At 40.6% G+C, this 18,655-nt stretch overlaps 2 protein-coding genes across 2 annotated transcripts in view; both read left to right on the plus strand.

The window, feature by feature from the left end:
- Positions 1-149: 149 nt before the first annotated feature.
- On the plus strand, positions 150-9,395 carry slc2a11b (solute carrier family 2 member 11b). The gene is made up of 12 exons (XM_027002892.2): positions 150-303; positions 1,188-1,286; positions 1,809-1,969; positions 2,150-2,274; positions 2,528-2,657; positions 3,063-3,211; positions 3,612-3,799; positions 4,015-4,125; positions 4,267-4,368; positions 6,688-6,763; positions 6,954-7,081; positions 8,045-9,395. Exons 1-12 carry the CDS (start codon positions 217-219, stop codon positions 8,234-8,236), a joined length of 1,548 nt encoding a protein of 515 aa, XP_026858693.2. The 5' UTR covers positions 150-216; the 3' UTR covers positions 8,237-9,395.
- Positions 9,396-11,932: 2,537 nt separating this feature from the next.
- Positions 11,933-18,655, plus strand: part of LOC113572954 (coiled-coil domain-containing protein 158) — a 14,624-nt gene continuing 7,901 nt past the window's right edge. Inside the window, exons 1-14 of the mRNA XM_035530347.1 lie at positions 11,933-12,190; positions 12,413-12,467; positions 12,710-12,846; positions 12,953-13,134; positions 13,288-13,397; positions 13,494-13,806; positions 13,974-14,050; positions 14,208-14,318; positions 14,625-14,739; positions 16,226-16,408; positions 16,817-16,900; positions 17,266-17,535; positions 17,799-17,967; positions 18,186-18,338. Of these exons, the coding sequence (XP_035386240.1) occupies positions 12,067-12,190; positions 12,413-12,467; positions 12,710-12,846; positions 12,953-13,134; positions 13,288-13,397; positions 13,494-13,806; positions 13,974-14,050; positions 14,208-14,318; positions 14,625-14,739; positions 16,226-16,408; positions 16,817-16,900; positions 17,266-17,535; positions 17,799-17,967; positions 18,186-18,338 (2,083 nt within the window). The 5' untranslated portion in view covers positions 11,933-12,066. The remainder of the gene's footprint in view (positions 12,191-12,412; positions 12,468-12,709; positions 12,847-12,952; positions 13,135-13,287; positions 13,398-13,493; positions 13,807-13,973; positions 14,051-14,207; positions 14,319-14,624; positions 14,740-16,225; positions 16,409-16,816; positions 16,901-17,265; positions 17,536-17,798; positions 17,968-18,185; positions 18,339-18,655) is intronic.

An 18,655-nucleotide genomic window follows, 5' to 3' on the forward strand; every position in this document is an offset into this window, starting at 1 on the left:
CAATGCTTCTTTGTCTAGTGCGGAAAAACTACTCAAACAAATTCAAAAGTCATTCCTTTAGCGTTCAGAGAGCACGGGTCGTGAATGATTGAATATCTGCTGTTATATCCGTGGCGCATCCTGTCCGGTGTCCTACACATAGGCGAAGTTCGACGATATTAAACATCGCTAGAAGACTTTTTAAAAATCACAGAGGGGTAAAAACCAGTTTGAAATATGCGTAAAATAGAAAATGGGTACTGTACGGAGTATCAGCCATTACTTAAAGACCCCAAAGAACCAGATGAAACACTTCAAATAAAGGTAGGCTAACAAATTTAAATAAATAATTTAACAATAATACAATAAAGTAAATAAATATAATAAATAAAGAGTAAATTAGTTTAACAGAACTAATTTTACATAAAATTCATCATGTTCATATTATCATGTATGTCCAGTGAATCACAGAATTGTGACCTCCTATGTATATTAATACACACAAGACATAATGTGGCAATGTTTCAAAACAAACAGAGCAGAATGAAAGGGAGCTAAGAGTAAAGCATAACTACACTGCATTAATAATCTAACATGAGGCATGATATGTCAAATTGGCACATTAAGTGTATAATCCACAGTAAGTGTATAGTCCAGGGAGGACTCCAAAAAGCAGTATGGAGTGAGAGCATGATTGTGAATGTGAACATGGTGTGACTAACTTGCTACTAAAATGCAAATATTATTGAAGGAGGAAAGGACAGAACAAAGTGTGAATGATAACTGTGTGTGAAAGCAACTGTTATTGAAGGAGGGGAAAAAAAGCAGAGAACGGTGTGTGAATGAGAAAATGTGAAGTTTATGTGCAGAACACCGTATGCACAGAACACCTAACAAGAACATCCTTCAGACACTAAAGTTAAGTATTTTCATAGACTCCACTTGCCTTGAATCATGTTCTATGTTCAACATTTCTGCTTCAGTCATGGTTTCTGACACACTGCCTACAGAGTAGGGCATGGTGGGCATTTTTTCTTGTTGTCACCTGACACATGACTTGGCTAAGGTTCTCATACATGGGCGGTTCCTTTGGCTCCTCTACAAAAACCAAATCAAACTTGCTTCATGGACTTCCTTAACCTGATGGTATTAGGGCTAAAGGAACACTGATGGAATCCACATGTGTGCTGTGTATATTTTTTTTACAGGTTCCCAGTAAGACACTTCTCATGGCAGTAGCAGCTGCATGTATTGGAGGAACCTTTCAGTATGGATACAACATATCTATTATAAATGCTCCTACTAAGGCAAGGAATATCTTAGCTAATTATTATATGAATTTATTCTAATTATTGTTATATTCCTTATTGTAATTGTTATATCAGTTTCTTCTTATCATATTAACTAATTGTTACATTTATGCTGTGACAAGCACTCTGCTTTTGGGCCACATAATTATCAAATCTGAATATCATTGAATTTTATACAGAATGCATGAGTGGATTATAATTTTCAGAGAAAAGAATTGCAGTGTTTTTGAGCACTTGTGTTGCACTCCTGCGCACATGTGAGCGATACAGTAGCCTAGCCAAACAGTCCAGTCACATGAATCTAATCTTTCATGAGGACCTGGAGCTGTGTTTTATCACACTCAGGAGTTGTGACCAGGGGGTTGGCATGAATCTCTCTCGTACCCACACTAGTTAAATATCATTATTAGAATAGTTAACATTATTAACTCTGACTATAAATATACATTGTTTGACAATAGTATGACATACATGTTCCATCTGCTGCTTCTTTCCTCTGGTCTGTCTCAACATTACCAGGCTGTGCAGGTTTTTATTAATCAGACCTGGCTGGACCGCTACAACACCCACATTTCTGCACAGCTACTCATGCTCCTCTGGTCCTCCATTGTGTCCGGGTTCACCATCGGTGGTCTAGTAGGCTCTAGTGTGGGTGGTATGCTGGCCATTAGATTTGGAAGGTGAGGTCAACATCCATGATGGCAGATCAACCTTTACATCAGTGGATTGACTAATTCTAATGGCAATCATTTCATTTTGTTAAACTGGCACAAATTTAAAAAGAGGCTTTACATTGAAGGTAGAGAACCCCGTAGTTTGGGACTTTGTGTTGCATTCTGATTATCTCTGTCTTATGCCAGAAAAGGGGCTCTGTTAGTTAACAACACCTTTGCTCTGCTGGCTGCTCTGCTGATGGGGTTGAGCTATTTTGCTGGAGCCTTTGAGCTGCTTATCATCGGACGCTTTCTGTCAGGTGTAAATGCAGGTAACTCTGGCTTTACACTGAACAGCTAGGTCACGATTCCACAAAAGCTAATAAAATATACACTACAGAACATATGGCACAACAGTGCTTGATATACAGAAGCTTTGATTCTTACTAAACTTATAAACTAATCTTATAACCTTGGTCATTTCAATAACAATATATGAGATGTAAGGGAAATATATGCACAATCACAAGTAACTGTGAAAGCATTGTTCATATACATGTCTGACTCAAATCTTTTGACTGGCAGGTGTTGGAATCTGTGTGCAGCCACTTTACCTGGGAGAGGTAGCACCCAGACCTCTGCGTGGTGCCATGGGGATGAGCACTTCCATTTTTCTTACGGGGGGAATTCTCATGGGACAATTGATTGGACTGAAGTCAGTAGAAATGCCAAACAAATATAATAACCAGTGTATACTATTGTTTTAAAGTTTTAAAAATCTGAAGGACTTTACATCCTAATGATTTTTTTTTGTGTGTGTGTATATATGTGTCTTTGATCATCTTTTTATTAACATACCCATGTTTACATGGATAGTGGGTTTTTTTATGAGTTTGTGTACGAAAGCATGTGTATGTGTGTGCGCTTATACATGTGTGTATATATATATATATATATATATATATATATATATATATATATATATATATATATATATATATATATATATATATGAGTGTGAGGGTGTGTTTGTGTGTGCAAGACCATGGTTGTATGACTTTATGTATATGTGTGTGTGTGTGTGTGTGTGTGTGTGTGTGTGTGTGTGTACCTACAACAGAGAGCTGCTAGGCAGGGATGAGTACTGGCCAGTCCTCCTCTCCAGCACCTGTGTTCCTGCCCTGCTGCAGCTTGTCCTCCTGCCCTGGTTCCCAGAGAGCCCACGCTATCTGCTCATTGACCGTGCCAATGACCTCGCCTGCAACCTGGGTACCACTCACCGACTACACACCAGTGCTTCTTCATATGATTCAATGAATTTGTTGAAAAAAGATGGATGGATGTCGTCAACCTGAACAGAAACAAATACAGAATTAGGCAAAATGTAGCTCCAGGATAAATTATCTTTGATCATGTTAATGTTTTTTAGTGAGAATTTCTTTTCTTCTATAGCCTAAAACATAAATGCATAATTAACTGACAGGACGGATGTGTGAGATTAAAATACAAAGAACAGAATTTCTCATTTAAACCAACACACCTCATTTAAGACGTCTCATTTGAAATCTTCAGATGCACTGGAGCATAATGAACAAAGAACAATCATGTGAGATGAGGAATGTTCTGAAGTCTGTCTCGTGGATATGTTATTTCTCTCTCCCTCTCTCAGCCCTTAAGCAGCTTCATGGTGAACAAGACTACCACAGAGAGAGAGAGGATATAGAGAAAGAAAGGCTCAGTGCCTCAGGGATTAGACCCAAGAAGCCGTGGGAGATGTTTACTGACCGAAGCGTCCGCTGGCAACTCCTCACTGTCATCGTCATCAACATGGCACAGCAATTAAATGGCATCAACGCTGTACGAGTCTCTGAACACACCACACATTTGAATGTGCACCTCCATCCAGCCATGAGAACACACACCACACACAGATCTAAATGCACACCTCCACCCAGCCTTGAGCGTGCAAACCACACAAAGTAGCATCCGGTATCAGTTCATTGCAGATTGTCTTTTTGATGTGAATGTTAATCCTCAGACCCCTTAGTGACTGGCATATTTCCTACTGCCAGATTTATTTCTACACAGGCTATGTGTTCACCCAGGCTGGAATTCCAGCTGACCAGATTCCATATGCTACCGTGGGAACTGGAGCATGTGAATGTATCACGGCACTTATTTGTGTAAGTCAATGACACAATTGCAGTTGGACCTGAATATGTTTTTTTTTTTACATAGAACATTTATTTCTTATCAATGAGGAAGGGCAGCTGAACATTTGTGAAGCAATTTGAATGCCGTTCTTTTGGCCTGATGTGTTACAGTGTGGGCTAATCGAGATGCTGGGTAGGCGTGCACTTATAATCGGAGGATACTTCCTCATGGCCCTGTGTTGCATCTGCTTTACTGTGACCCTCACCTTCCAGGTAAAGACTTCTTCAAATCTCTGTCATGGAATACTGTATTTTTAAATGATACCTGGAATCTTCTTTTTTATATATATATATATATATATATATATATATATATATATATATATATATATATATATATATATATGTGTGTGTGTGTGTGTGTGTGTGTGTGTGTGTGTGCGCGCTTGATGCTTGCACATCTGATGAATCACCTCTGTCCAAAACATTCTGTTTCTCTGGAAACTCTGTGTACTTTACTACAGGACCGAATTGTGATAGCTAGATGACTGGGTCAGAACATTTCTAAAACAACACACTGCCCGACACCATAGGACACCTTCTGAGGTCTTGTGGAGTACTATGCAATATTAATTATAGTTTTGATATTATGTGTGATCGGTGTGTGTGTAACATTTTATATATATATATATATATATATATATATATATATATATATATATATATATATATATATATATCTCAGTAGCGAACGGTGACTCTTAAACATTCGCTCTCTTCGCTCTCCCTTATCTCATCAAAACTACGAAAACTACCAGCCTTGCTTTCTGTGTCCTCTTCTAAAGTACTGCAGAAGTTACCTATGATGAAACCAGGTCTGAAACAAAACTTAGGATGCTAGTTCAGCCTTAGCAATGCAATGAGCAAACAGCGTGGAGAGAGCAAGAGTTATCACCCAAGTAAAAACAGCTAATGTAAATCCTCCTTACATATAATTGCATGATCACATAAGCTGTGTGTGCACTTCAGCAGAATATGGAATAAGTATAAGTATACAAGTAGTCAAAATTGCAATGAAGTACAAAAGGTTTCCAGAGAAACAGGACATTTCAAACAGAGGTCATTCATCAGCTATGCAAGCAAAGTGCTTTTTGCTTTGAGAAGCTTATGAAGGCAAGATTTGATGATCTTGCATCCTGCAACTAGGTGCTAGATTGTCTCTGAGGCCTCTTTGCACAGTCTGCATCTTGGGTCTTCTCTGCTGTGATACACCTCACTTTGATAGACCTAATTCTTAGTGCTTGATCTTGTGCTGCCATGATTCAGTCCTGTCTTTTCCAGCCATTGGTGGGATTGCCTTATGTTGGCCACTTCTGCTATCTGTCCATGGTACATTTCATGGAGGGGTCTAACCTGCCATATCACCCCTTCTGCTTCCTTGGTCACCACGTCCCCCATCTTGTCACTGGCTGGTATACAGCCCTTTAATGTCAGATCTTGGCTGGAGTGCCTCATGCATAATGATGAGTTTTCTGGTCTTGATGTCAGCAGCTTCCAGTTCTCTTGGCCAGGTGAGTATTTGATGACATGGCATACGTGATTATGGCTTTAATCTTATTGTTTCCCTCAACTGACTACTGAGGACCTGCCTTACTGTAATGAGCTACTTGCATGTTGCTGTCCTTCTGGATTCTGCCTCATAGCTCCTGTTTGATTGTTCCTGTTCTCCAGGTCTGTAATATAGTCTTGAGGATGTTCAGTTCCCACTCCTGATCAGTTTTCCTCATTTCACTTTTAGCTGACCACACTTTTCCAGCTCAAATGACATTCCAATGTCCTTACTGTAGATGGTGGATCAGTGAGTCAATGTCCCTTTCCACCTTGATGTCATCCATGTGCAGGAAGTGGCTGATTCTGGAGTTCCTCTCCAGAATTTGAATCTCTACCTACATCTGATCTGGCTGCGAGGATTTGGGCCCATGTAGAACAACAGTGGGGACAGTGCATCTCCTTGGTATATACCACACTTTATGGTGACCTGGGCAATTGTCTTCAAGTTGGCTTCTATTGTTGTCTTCCGGTTGCCACTGAATCCTGTATGAAGGCCCATGTGGTCTTAATGATGTTACACTGGGCTAGGCATTTGAGTATCCAAGTGTGTGGCATTGAGTCATCTGCTTTCTTGTAGTCCATCCAGGGAACATTTAGGTTAGTCTGTCTGGTCTTGGAATCTTTGTGAACTGCTATCTGTCAGTGGGTGATGTTTTGAGTCTTTGCTTAGAAGGGAATTGGTGAGAACACCAGAGGCTCAAAGTATGAAGCAGTGCCTACTGGCAGATTATCATGTTTAGGAAACTTATTTGTTTAGCCTTACCTGCAGTTGCTCATTTCCTTTTATTTTATCTTCTTTTATATTTTCCATTTTGTAGTCATTTTATTTCATTTATTAATTTGTAACATGCAAACTTTGTTTATACTTTGCTTTGTAAAACACTTTGATATTTTAAACTCAAAATAAAAAGGTCCACATAATATAACATAAAAAACAAATATTATTTAAAAAAACCAAAATGCTGATTCTCTCTCTCCTAGGATTCTAGTTCCTGGATGCCCTATCTCAGCATGGTGTGTGTTTTTGCCTTCATCCTCAGCTTTGGCCTAGGACCAGGTAATCCAATGAAGAAATGAATGAATGAATCAGGCCATGAATAAGTCACAGGATAAATGCAAAATATTGATTTGGATACTAATTTGATGAGTTTTAGCTCACATGTGAATTACAGTTTAATATGTATTATATAAACAGTTTTCCACTAGACAAACATATTTTGGGCTAAGCCTATGTTTCTTTTCTACAGGTGGTGTAACTAATGCTTTGATCACAGAGCTGTTCACCCAGATGACTCGACCTGCTGCGTATATGATTGCCGGATCAGTGAATTGGCTCAGTTTCTTTTTCATAGGGATGGTGTTCCCCTTCATAGTGGTACATTTCTACATTTCTACATTTCCAAAGTAAAGACTAGGCAAGCCTGGTTTTGCAAGATGGCCATTGGTTGTATAATAATAATAATAATAATAATAATAATTTTTGTTTTTATAGCTCGTTTCATATATAAATGCAGCTCAAAGACAAAAAAGATTGAAAAAATACTAAATATTTAAAATAGTAAAAAATCATGAATTAAAAAATATATGAGACTGGAAACCAATGCAATGATTTACATTTTCGGCATTTAGCTGACGCGCTTATCAGGAGCAACTTACCAAAGTGCTTTGTCATCTACTCTAGTGTCCTAGTCAATACAGTAGGTTAGAGTTCAAGATACCATGGAACTAGAACACTGCTGAAATACAGGAATCAATGCTGATACCTATAAAAAGTGCAAAATAAGCATTCATAATTGTCTCAGAATTTGATCTCTATTAGCATTTTTCCCAAGTTTTTCTTTGTCCATTAAGTGTAAGGATATTTCTATTCATCCACTTATTATATTGTCTGTGCAATCGATCAGAGCTGTCTGGAAGAACTGAATGTTGTTTCATCGGGTAGTTCCAGACAGTACTAATGTTCTGAATGGTTGTCTTTAGTAAACTTTAGTAAACCTACACCTCTTCCCTGCAACTATCTGAAAATGCTAGTTTGTGAAGAACTTTGGCAGAAACATAAGCATCACCAATAGTTCCTGATACCAGCCACTGCTTGTCAGATACTATTATCTAGATTAAAATGGGACTAGATAGGAGCTGACAAACTAAGAGTAAATCAGGCATTTGTTCTCAAATGGCATAACGCTTGAGGTATATTCTGCTAAGTGGGCTGACAGTAATATTGCTCCCATTCAAAGTGGTTAGTTTCTATAATGACAGTCACATACATCTAATTGATTTGATGGTAAATGTAGGCATGTTTGAACAAACACTATTTCTTTCCCTTACTCTTTTTCAGAATGGACTTACACAGTACTGCTTCCTTGTGTTTCTGGTTGTCTGCTGCCTTGTGGCAACATTCATCTTCTTTGTTGTTCCCGAAACCAAAAACAAGACATTTCTTGAAATCGAGGCCGAGTTCCTTTCTAGAGACAGGAAGGGGACTGTTGCTAGCAGCACAGATGGTTTTGTGATCTCCACATCGTTTTAACCCACAGTCATGTTCATCTTCAGTCAGGTCCATCTTCCTGTAGCCCTTAAGTGCTTATTCTGACTTGTGTAGAACAAAACTGACTGATTCCCGGATGTTCATTGTTCCAGTATCCATCAAAGTAACCATAAACAACAAAATATTTGTGACAGCTAGTGCTGTTTATCACCAAGGTGCTATTTGGCACATACCATATTATGGTGTGGACCTCTTTGTTTTACCCTAAAACCCAACAATGTAACGATGACACATGATGAGGACGTGGGTTGCCGAGGAAATTCTCCATGAAAAAAAATGTATTTATTAAACAACAGGAACAAAACCAAAACAAAACACAAAGAACAAGAACAAACACTAAACCAAACTGATGACAACACACAGACTTAAATGCACACCTTAACAAAGGCTGTGACAAGCAACAGGTGAAACAGATGAGTAACTAACTAGACAGGGCATGGTAATGAGGGAACACACAACCACCCACGCATATACAGTCAATCACCAACAGGACATCACGCTGAAATGGGGAGAAGTCTAGGAGGAGGGGGCTGTGCCGAACCACCAACACAGAGCTCATGCTTGTGGCAATTTTACCAGCCTGGATGTCATCTCAGACAAAGCAGAATGAACACATTATGAATAATAATGAAGAGACAATTAATATGTTTTCAAATCAATTTTAAAATTCTATTAAAAATGAAGGTTCTCATTCTGTTTTTGTAAGCCCAAAAACTTCGTGGTCATCATGTAACATACAAATAAATGCACTCTACCTTCTTTTACAACATGACAAAAATCATTCTTGTCAATCCTATAATATGTTTACTAGGATAAATTGTGGTTATATCATATTGGTTGATGCTTCAAAGGCTGAGATATTGTTACGGATCAGAGGAAGCTTTCTTGATGGTGGACTTGTGAGAGGAGAGGTAAATGTAGTTTGCTGTGTGGGGGTGAGAAATCATCATAGTGGGTGAGGTTTAGGCTGAGGGGAAACACCCAGAGTGATTGTGCTGGGGAGGGTGGGGCTTACACAGCATAGTGTTTTGTAGGACAAGAGCAGACTACTTGTATGTGTGTTTTTATTCCTTAATTCTTCTGGGCGTTTGTATAAAATTGAAAAATTATATTTGTGAAATAAATTACTTGGTTGCCTTCATTGTATGGTGATGTGTTTTACTGGCGATCCATAGAATTTGCTGTGTGGAGTAGATGGCTTTTTTGTACAAAAAGATGCCATGGCTAGAAATTGTCCCAAGGACTAAACAGAATAAGTCTAAGCTCTAACAGTGAGACAATATATTCATTACCCACAAAATTATTTTCCTATTAAAACTAGGGTAGTAAGTAAAGGCAAAACAACATAGTAGTGCTAATTCAGTCAATCTTTTAAAGTAGCTGTGTCAATGTTTATATAACACTGGTAACTTAAATCTGACATTAATAAACACAAGTCCTCCCACTCTCTAACTTTTCTTTTTTTGATTAAAAAAACATGTTTTAAACCTCACAAAAAAATTAGACATGCACAAGATAGGAAGAGGCTACAAAAATAATATGGAAAAAAAGCAGTAATTCAAAAATGCTACTAGTGACGCAAGCTTACCACTGCCCGGTCCTCAACAAACCATCCCAACAGTGAAGTATGGAGTCAGAAGCATCATGCTGTGCACATGCTCATGGATGATGCAAAATACCCTGCACTAAGGCTCGTGCTATATATTGCTCTATGACCTTAGTCTCTTCTTAGGACAAAAGGTAATATGACAATATGGGGGGGGGCTACATGTTCGCTAGGAGCATAGTCAGTTGCTCTGTGTGGGGATAACTGGATGGCCTTTATGGGGCTAAATACCTTCGCTAGATCTCATCAGAACAGCTGCCATCAACCGGAATTCCAAGGCGTATTCCGACATTTAGTGCATGGCCTGCTTAAGGCTGAGCAGGGCTCCACAGACTCTTCCCCACTTCAGGTGGTGGAACACCTGCTTTCAGCTTTTTGATGAAAGTGGTGTATACCTGTCTCAGCAGGGAATCTTGTAATCAGCATGGTGTCGTTCTACTGAGTGTAGCAGTGGGCCAATGTCCTATCCCCGTTAGTGGGATATGTGATGTGTTGCTGGAAATTTGCCACTGTGTGTTTGAGTTTATCACTGTTAAAGTCTCCATCCACAATAAGTGCAGCATCAAGGTGATGATTCCGCTACTGAGAGAGGGCCTGACGAAGCTTGCACGTGGCAGTGACCATGCTGCGCAAGGTGGAATATAATGGGTTCTGGCAAAGTAAACTCCCAAGGAAGGTGGAATGGGTGACATTTAATGGTTGGGAGCTCCGGGTTGATTGTGCAGGAGTAACTCTACTGTGCTGTCCAGTAGACCAAGACAAATCTGGCTGGCTGGATGGCATGGTCCAGTGTTACTGAGTTCATCCATGTCTCAGTGAAGAAAAGGATGTTACAGTATCAGATGTCCCTCTGAAACTTAGCCCTGTCCTTGAGGTCAATAAACTTGTTTTCCAGAGACTGGATGTTGGATAGAAGTATCCTAGGGACAGATGGATGGTGCACCCGATCCCTTAGCCTGTTCCTGATACCAGCTCATTTTCTGCGGGGCTGACATTTCAGGTTCTTCCTCGGGATCTCACTCAGCCACTTTGAATCCAAAAATATCGACAGGTGTGTGGGTTGTAAGGCAGTATAAAGAATGTTTCTGTTGTAGCTAGTATGAGCTGTGATGAGAAGAACGAGGTTAGAGGGGGTACAAGTATGGAAAATAGACAAAAAAAGACAAAGTTTGGTTGGAGCAGTCATGATGGCAGCCAACCTCACCAGTGCAAACTTTGTGTCTTATGTTTTCTCAATGAACCAGTAACTGCTATTCCTCCTGTTTATCAAGTTAGCAAAGAAAAAGTGCCAACATATTTTCAAATGATCAATTAATGGTGAGTATATTTAGATATATGAAGAAACGTTTCGCCCCAATCACTGGTAGTGCAGCCAGCTTTTTCATGTTTCATAGCTGGCTGCGCTTGTGAATGTACCATGTATATACTCCTGGACCTGAACCTTCCTTAAAGCCCACGTCCGGAATGGTGTTGCGAGGCAAAGTTAATGTGAGGATATCTGACAAAATGAATCAGCCAGATCAGTATTTGTGTCAGACGCCTGAAACTGGACTTTCCGAGCATTCGCCTACCGACATGGCTCACGTGAATTACCGTTACTAGTAGAGTCTTGTGCCAGACATCGAATTTTTCATTGCTGCTAGTGACCGCCTTAATTTATAAAATACATCAATGTCATATGAGGTTTCAGTGATTTTTTTAACAAAGAAATGTTATATAAACTTAATTAATAGTAATGGATTTATTCGTGTAATTAATGGATTACACGAATAAGTCTTTGGGGGGAATAGTAAATGAAACTATAAAACAATTTATAGTAGCTTTTTAAAGACCTCCGCTAAATGTGATGCTCCTGGCTCAAAGTCTTTTCTGGCCATTTTGTTTTAGCGGAGAAAAATAAAAATAAGACTAATTACATTTGGATTTATCACTTCGTCCTTGGACGTCAAGGAACCTTTCGTACGTGCTACATGCGCTAGATTTTGGTAACAGGTTCGCGGTTTCCATGGAGATGAGAATTGGGGCGCGCAAGCTCGCTGGTTAACTAGCTTAGCTAAAATAACCTAGCTAACGCTAAATAAGTGTGCATGCTATCTTATCTTGCACGGAACAGACTGAGAATGTAGCTAGTATTGTTTTAGCTATAACTTTTATTTTACATTTATTTTAGCAGAGGTAAAGGTAAAACACGTAACCATAGAGCAAAATGCCATTTAACCATCAAAATGATAGTAAATATGGGAAGGCCATCAGCGCATCTGAAGATCACGTTGATAACGCGACAGGATATTTGAACGAAGAAATCTCTCACCCCAATCCTCTTCCTTCAGGTGTGTTGAGCGTTTTAAATTATATCTGCCTTTCATAAAACAAAAAACAAAAAAAAAAACGTTTCACTGGTTTGTTTACAGCTGTAATCTTATCCGATAGTTTTCCTTTGTCCATTAGTAGCTATTTTAGCGAACCTAACGCTAGGTAACAAAGTTAGTTGGCCAGGTGGACAGTTAACGCTAGCTATCTTACCTATTTACTAATCTGAGACTGCATTCCAGGTTCTTTTGAAGATGGCATGTCCGCAAAATACATCATCGATCTTGATATGCTAAGGTATGAGTAGATAAATGGTTAGTTTTCATGGGTTACTGAACTTTAGGATATTTCTTTTATCAACTAACCAGTAGCTAAATTGCTTTAACGCTATCATAAATGCGTAGATTATGTGACAAATAACGTCGGAACAACGGCCAGCTATCCAAGCTATCTAACGCGAGTTTAGTTAGTCTAGACTGAGACCGTATGAACTGCTTTAGCATTTTAAACAAAGTCCACAAGAGTCCGATACTTAACAGTGTGGAGCTGGAGGAACGAACCAAGGAGACCCAAAAGCTTCAAGAAGTTGTTGAACAAGCTTCCAGACTCGTTTTGGAAAGGATGGACCCTACATTTAACAATACAGATACGACATTGGATAATATTTCTGCCACAAGTGAGAACGTTACTGTTTCTGCTGTTATTTCAGTACCTGAAAATTTGGGTTAATACAATTAATTGAAGTTCAATGACTAATTGAACTCTGTGTTTCTGTTTTGTAGACACAGAATTAAAGGGATCCAAAGAATATGGCATTTCCAGACCACAGTCAGCCTACCAACCAATCAATTATGATGATGTACACAAAACAAGGTGTCTAAACTTCCCAGGAAGAGATGTTCTTGAACATGCAATAGAGGAGTATTCTCAGCAGGTTTTAGATCTACAAAGGCAACTCAGAGAGGTCAGTAGCCAGGGCTTATTTGTCTTATATTATTTTTTACTTCACAGTGTAAACTGATTATTGGAAGTGTAAAGGGATACTGATCGCTGACCTTGAGTCAATTTCTGTCCTTTGACACTGATGACTTTACTGATGATGGATTTTTTTTTATAGACATATGAGATACATGAGCAGCAGAAATGTAATTTCCGCCAGACCATCATTGAATTGCAGACCAAACTGCATGAAAACCAAATTGAGAAAGATGCTGTGGTAGACGTAAGGTAGCAAAGCTAAGATTAAAATATGCAATCCAACCATAAAAAAAATGCAGTAGTTATTTCTTTTTTATATTTGATTGTTGCAATACGCTGTTGTAGGCTGGAGGAGTATGGAAAGCACTCTGAGCTAATGGGGCAACTGCAGGAGGTGGTTCTGGAGCTGCGCACGGTAAAGCAGGAGGAGGCTGAGCGTCGAGACGAGGCTCTGACCAAGAGAGCAGAGGGCGCGGAGCAGGAATTGCAGGATGTCTTCACCAGGCTCTCAGAATATGAGAGGCGCAGTGGAAAGATCTGCCATGTGCGCTGCAATGGCTTCTTCAGCCCCAGTCAACAGCAGCTGGGGCCTGCAGTGGAGAAAGCACTACAAGACCTGGAGAATGAGAACCGTCTTCTCCAGGAGAGACTGCAGCTGGCATGTCACTTGTATTTATATTCTATTTACTAGTGAATATGATTTATTTTGTTGGTTTATTCAATAGCCCTCAACCATCTTTAACTTTACTGCAAATATACGCAGCTGTCAGCAAAGTGGTTCCTGTATGTATTTATTTATTTATTTAGATGCTTTGTATTTGCCAGGTGGAGGGAAAGATGGAGCATTTGCTGAAAGATGGTCAGGGAAGGACAGAGTCTCTTCTAAAGGAACAGAAAGAGAGGTGTGGCCACTTGGTTTCATACACTGATGCATACACTAAGCTATAAATAGACAACAGATGGTTTATTGCATTTTAGTATGTGTCACTGTGGAAGTGCTCATGAAAAGCCATGCTAAGCATTTTTTCCTTAACCTGTGCCTTTTTGGTTTTACAATAGAATAGATCAGCTAGTTACCAGTCATGACCAAGAGATGGCAGTGTTGACTAAGAAACTGAGTACCTCTCAAAATAATGCAGCCAGTCTGCATCTCCAGGCGCAATTATTACAGTAAGAGCCACGCTGATCACCTTTGCTTTGTATGGGGGGGCTATTTTCAGCAAATCTATCCCTTGAACAACTTGGTATATATGTAACCATTTCAATCCACTTATACCTCAGGAAAAACAAGAGCACATTCTCATTTTAAGAAACTGTCATTATTTACTGTAGATATTTGAGGTTCTAGCCACCAGAAATCTTCACTTCACACCATCAGAAATCCATCAGAAATCTTCAGTTCACACCATCAGACTCATTGGATGAATAACCAGTTTGTCTTTTAGAATTGATTGATCTCTTTTGTGTTCACACAAGAGAACAGGTTGAAAGCCAGGTCTACTTGCACCAAACCCAGATGAGCGATTGGGACTCTGCACTTGACACATTGTGCTCAGACCTGCTGCAGGAACAGCAGACCCACAACGTCAAGGTATCACAAAGATATCCACGCCAACGCACCGTATGTCTTGGATATCTCTCAGATAATCAACCATGATTCCTGAAGCTGAACAAAAGCTTTCCACAGTAATAAAATCCAGTGGGAAGTGTGCTACTGTTAAAAGTTCCCATGTGCTGTGCAAAACAATGGAGCATATAGAGGCTGTCCAGTGTGTGGGTTTCTGGGAAATAGATTTAAGCTCTGGCTCCGTCCAGCAGGTCAGTGAACTGGAGGAGGTGCTGGTCCAAGCCCTCTCCCAGGCGAAGCAGGCCTAGAGAGAGAGAGAGAGAGAGAGAGAGACCTCTCATTCCAGCAAGCTGATGAACTAGACGTTCAGCTGAGCTTCCTTACAAGACCTCTGTGTTCTTTTGGCACCTCTTTTTGCAGTAGAAAAAAGGCATTGTTCAAAATTATTCCAGGAACTTAAGTTTCCAGAAACTCAAGTATTATAGACACCTTTTTCTGTAGTACTCTCACAATCAGTTCCTAGTGTCAGCACCATACAGTCGTGGCCAAAGGTTTTGAGACTTACACAAATTTTGGTTTTCACAAAGTTTACTGCTTCAGTTTTTTAAGATCCTTTTCAGATGTTTATATGGTATAGTAAAGTACAAGTTTTACTTTTATTGACAAATACATCCAAGTTAAGCAAAGACTTAATATTTACAGTGTTGACCCTTCTTTTTGAAAACTTCTGCAATTTACCTTGGCATGCTAGATATCAGCTTCTGGGCAAAATCTTGACTGATTTTTGCCTAATCAGTGCTTGACGTTGATCACAGTTTCTGTCTTCGTGTTTGTCCACCCTGTTTGAGGATTGACCACAGGTTCTCAATGGGATTGAGATCTGGAGAGTTTCCTGGCCATGGACCCAAAATTTCAATGTTTTGTTTACTGAGCCACTTGGTTATCACTTTTGCCTGGTGCTCTGTCATGCTGGAAAAAGCATTGTTCATCACCACATTGCTCCTGGATCGTTGGGAGAAGTTGCTCTTGAAGGATGTTTTGATATCATTCCTTTTTCATGGCAGTGTTCTTAGGCAAAATTTTTGAGCAAACCTACTCCCTTGGATGAGAAGCCTGCCTTGACTCACACCTGTGATTAAGTTCATTTTCATGGCAAGGAATGACTTTGCAATTAATTGTAATTCATCTGATCACTGTCCACAATCTAGAGTTAATGCAAATTGCCACAATAAAAACTGAAGCTGTAGCGGTAGGTGGTTGTATAGCACTGTATAGCAGATTTTTGTTTTTTTTAAATTCAAATTAGGATCTCTGTACAGAATCTCTGTTTCTGTAACCCCTTTCATTCAGTTCATAGGTTTGGTGATTACATTTGAAAGCTGAAGGAGGAGTGCCTGAGAGGGCAGTCACTTTGCAGGCCACCAGACCTGAACACAGATCCACCTCCTTACTAAACCCAAAAGATGTGAGAAATGCAAATAAATGATAATTGCCTTTCTGGCCCTGTCAGACAGAGCTGCGTCTGACGGCAGAGGAGCTTTCTCAGGAGCACAGGCAGAGGCAGCAGCTCTGCAAGAGGCAAGCGGCTCAGTGCCTGAGGCACAATCTCGAGCTGCACCACCTGAGCGTCCAGCAGTTTGAGAGCCTCTTGTGCCCCCTCACAGAGCCGTGCCAGAGACACCTGAACGTCCAGGTCAGAGGGACAAGCCTATGGGATGAACCTTTTCACCTTGTTTTGAACTACCTTCTTTTAACTTTCAAAGTTCTTCATGGTCTTGCTCCTATGCATCTCTCTGAGCTCTTTGAATTATACTGTCCCCTTGACTCACTAATATGTGCAGCAGATCCTTCAGTGCTGTGACACCTAAACCTTGGAGCTCTTTGCTGTTCTAAATTTTAAGTTCAACTCAAAACTTTCCTTGTTACTGCTTGTTATTCTTCCTAGTCACCATGGGTTTGTAGAAGGTGCTGTGTAAAAAAAAAAAAAAAGTAAACCCCCCCCCCCCCCCCCCCCCCCCCCCCCCCAAAAAAAACAACTTAGGGTGATGTGGTTTTATAGTGCTGTTCTATCCATCTTGAGCTGAGGCTGTTATTGCTCCAGAAATCAGCAGATACAGAACAGCAGGACGCCCAGAGCAATCTACAGCAGCTTCAGCTGGACAAGGATGAGGCCGTGCAGCTACAGGTAAGTAAAGCCTCATTCCTGAATTTGCCATGCGCAATTTTAATGCAATAGGAGGCCACCTCATCAGGGGTCCTAGCACTGGTTCATCATCCTGGGGCATGCTCCCAATGGCCTCACTGCCATCCCGCTGCTTACACCATTTGTAGCGAAGGCTTAAGGCAGCCAACCTACCCACTTTAAGAATACTTTGAAATGCAGTTTGTTCCCTTTTTCTGTTGTTGTAATGGTTATAGTTGTAATCATTATAATCACTGTAACAGTTTGCTACATGTCATTGCATCATATTTTCAGTCACATGGAGTACTCCTCAATGCTCTGGCAAGATGATGTTTGTGTTTCTGCCTGCCCGTGCTTGTGTGACCAAGGAGCTGCGTGATGAGGAGGTGGCGCGGCTGCGTGCCGTGTTGGGCGAGCGTGACCGTGAGCTGTGGCTGCGGGAGAAGGAGTCTAAGCAGGAGGAGGCGCAGGGGCGCACGCAGGCGCTCCATGCCCAAGCTGAGGTGCTGTGCCTGAAGCTGGAAGATGCAGAGAGGAGAAGAGAGCTGCTCATGGGGTCACTGGAGGCCCTGCAGGAGGAGCAGAGTGGCCTAACCAAACAGCTCGAGCAGCTCCGCCAAGACAACCAGCAGCTGAAGGTATGACTGTGAGGAGCATTTTACGACTTCAGCATTTAAATTATTTTAAATATATCTGCTGACTTAACCAAGATCTTGGTTAAAAAGTAGAACCGTTCCAAACAATCCAGTACTTCCAAAGGCTCAATATTGAACCCTTACACTGTGGTATTACCTCACGGATTGTAAGCTCATAATGTTCTATTCTGGTTCTGGTTCTACTCCTACACACAAACATGTCTGCAGCTTTGAACATTCTACCCATGCATTGTGCACATGAGCAGGCTGCCCTACAGGAGGCGGAAGTGAGGCTGAAGGCTGTGGAGAGTGAGAAGAGCCAGCTGCAGGTGGCCCTGTCTGAGCAAACCGAGTGCTTGCACCAATTAACACTGGAGAAACAGCAGTTGACCACTGAGCTAGATGCTCAGCGCCTGAACCTAGTGAAGCTCAGAGGTACTGAGACTCACCTGAACACCACTGACATGGTTGTCAAGGCCTGATGAGGCTTTAAACTCCACCAGCCTGTTAACCAGTAGGTTGCATAGAATGTTGTTAATGGCATCTAAAGTCGTGTGTCCTTGTTTCTTTAGCATTTTTATCGTATATAGCTTTCCATGCACTAATTTGTATAGTAATGACTTCCCTGGTCCTGCACTGGTTTTGCTGGTTAGAAGAACATCAGGCTTTGAAGGAGCAGCACAGCAGTAGTAGTGAGGAGCTGCTAGCACACAACAGCAAGCTGGCAGCACAGCTAACCAGCACTCGAGCAGACCTGGAGCGGGCCAAGACCAGCCTGAGAGCACTGCAGGGAGCTGATGGACATGGTATACACACACTCAGTATACTTGTTTAGTGACGTCTACTTATGCCACAGATGACTGTGGATTCATTCATGTTACATTAAAGATGTGCTTTAACGCAACAAGACGAATGTTGCTAACAATTAATTAAATACAGTTGTAAATTACCATGCTGTTTTTCTCAGTGTTAGTATTATGTTTGAATTACGCCTTTTAATATTCAGATTTGACTATCACTAGTACTTGCACCCGCTAACCTCACAGGATCACAGGAACTTTCAAAGTCCTAGAAAAAACTGTACGGGAAGCTTAAATGCATACAAATGTAAATATAGGCCCCT

Source organism: Electrophorus electricus, chromosome 9, assembly GCF_013358815.1.
Source record: "Electrophorus electricus isolate fEleEle1 chromosome 9, fEleEle1.pri, whole genome shotgun sequence".
NCBI classification, from domain to species: Eukaryota; Metazoa; Chordata; class Actinopteri; order Gymnotiformes; family Gymnotidae; genus Electrophorus; species Electrophorus electricus.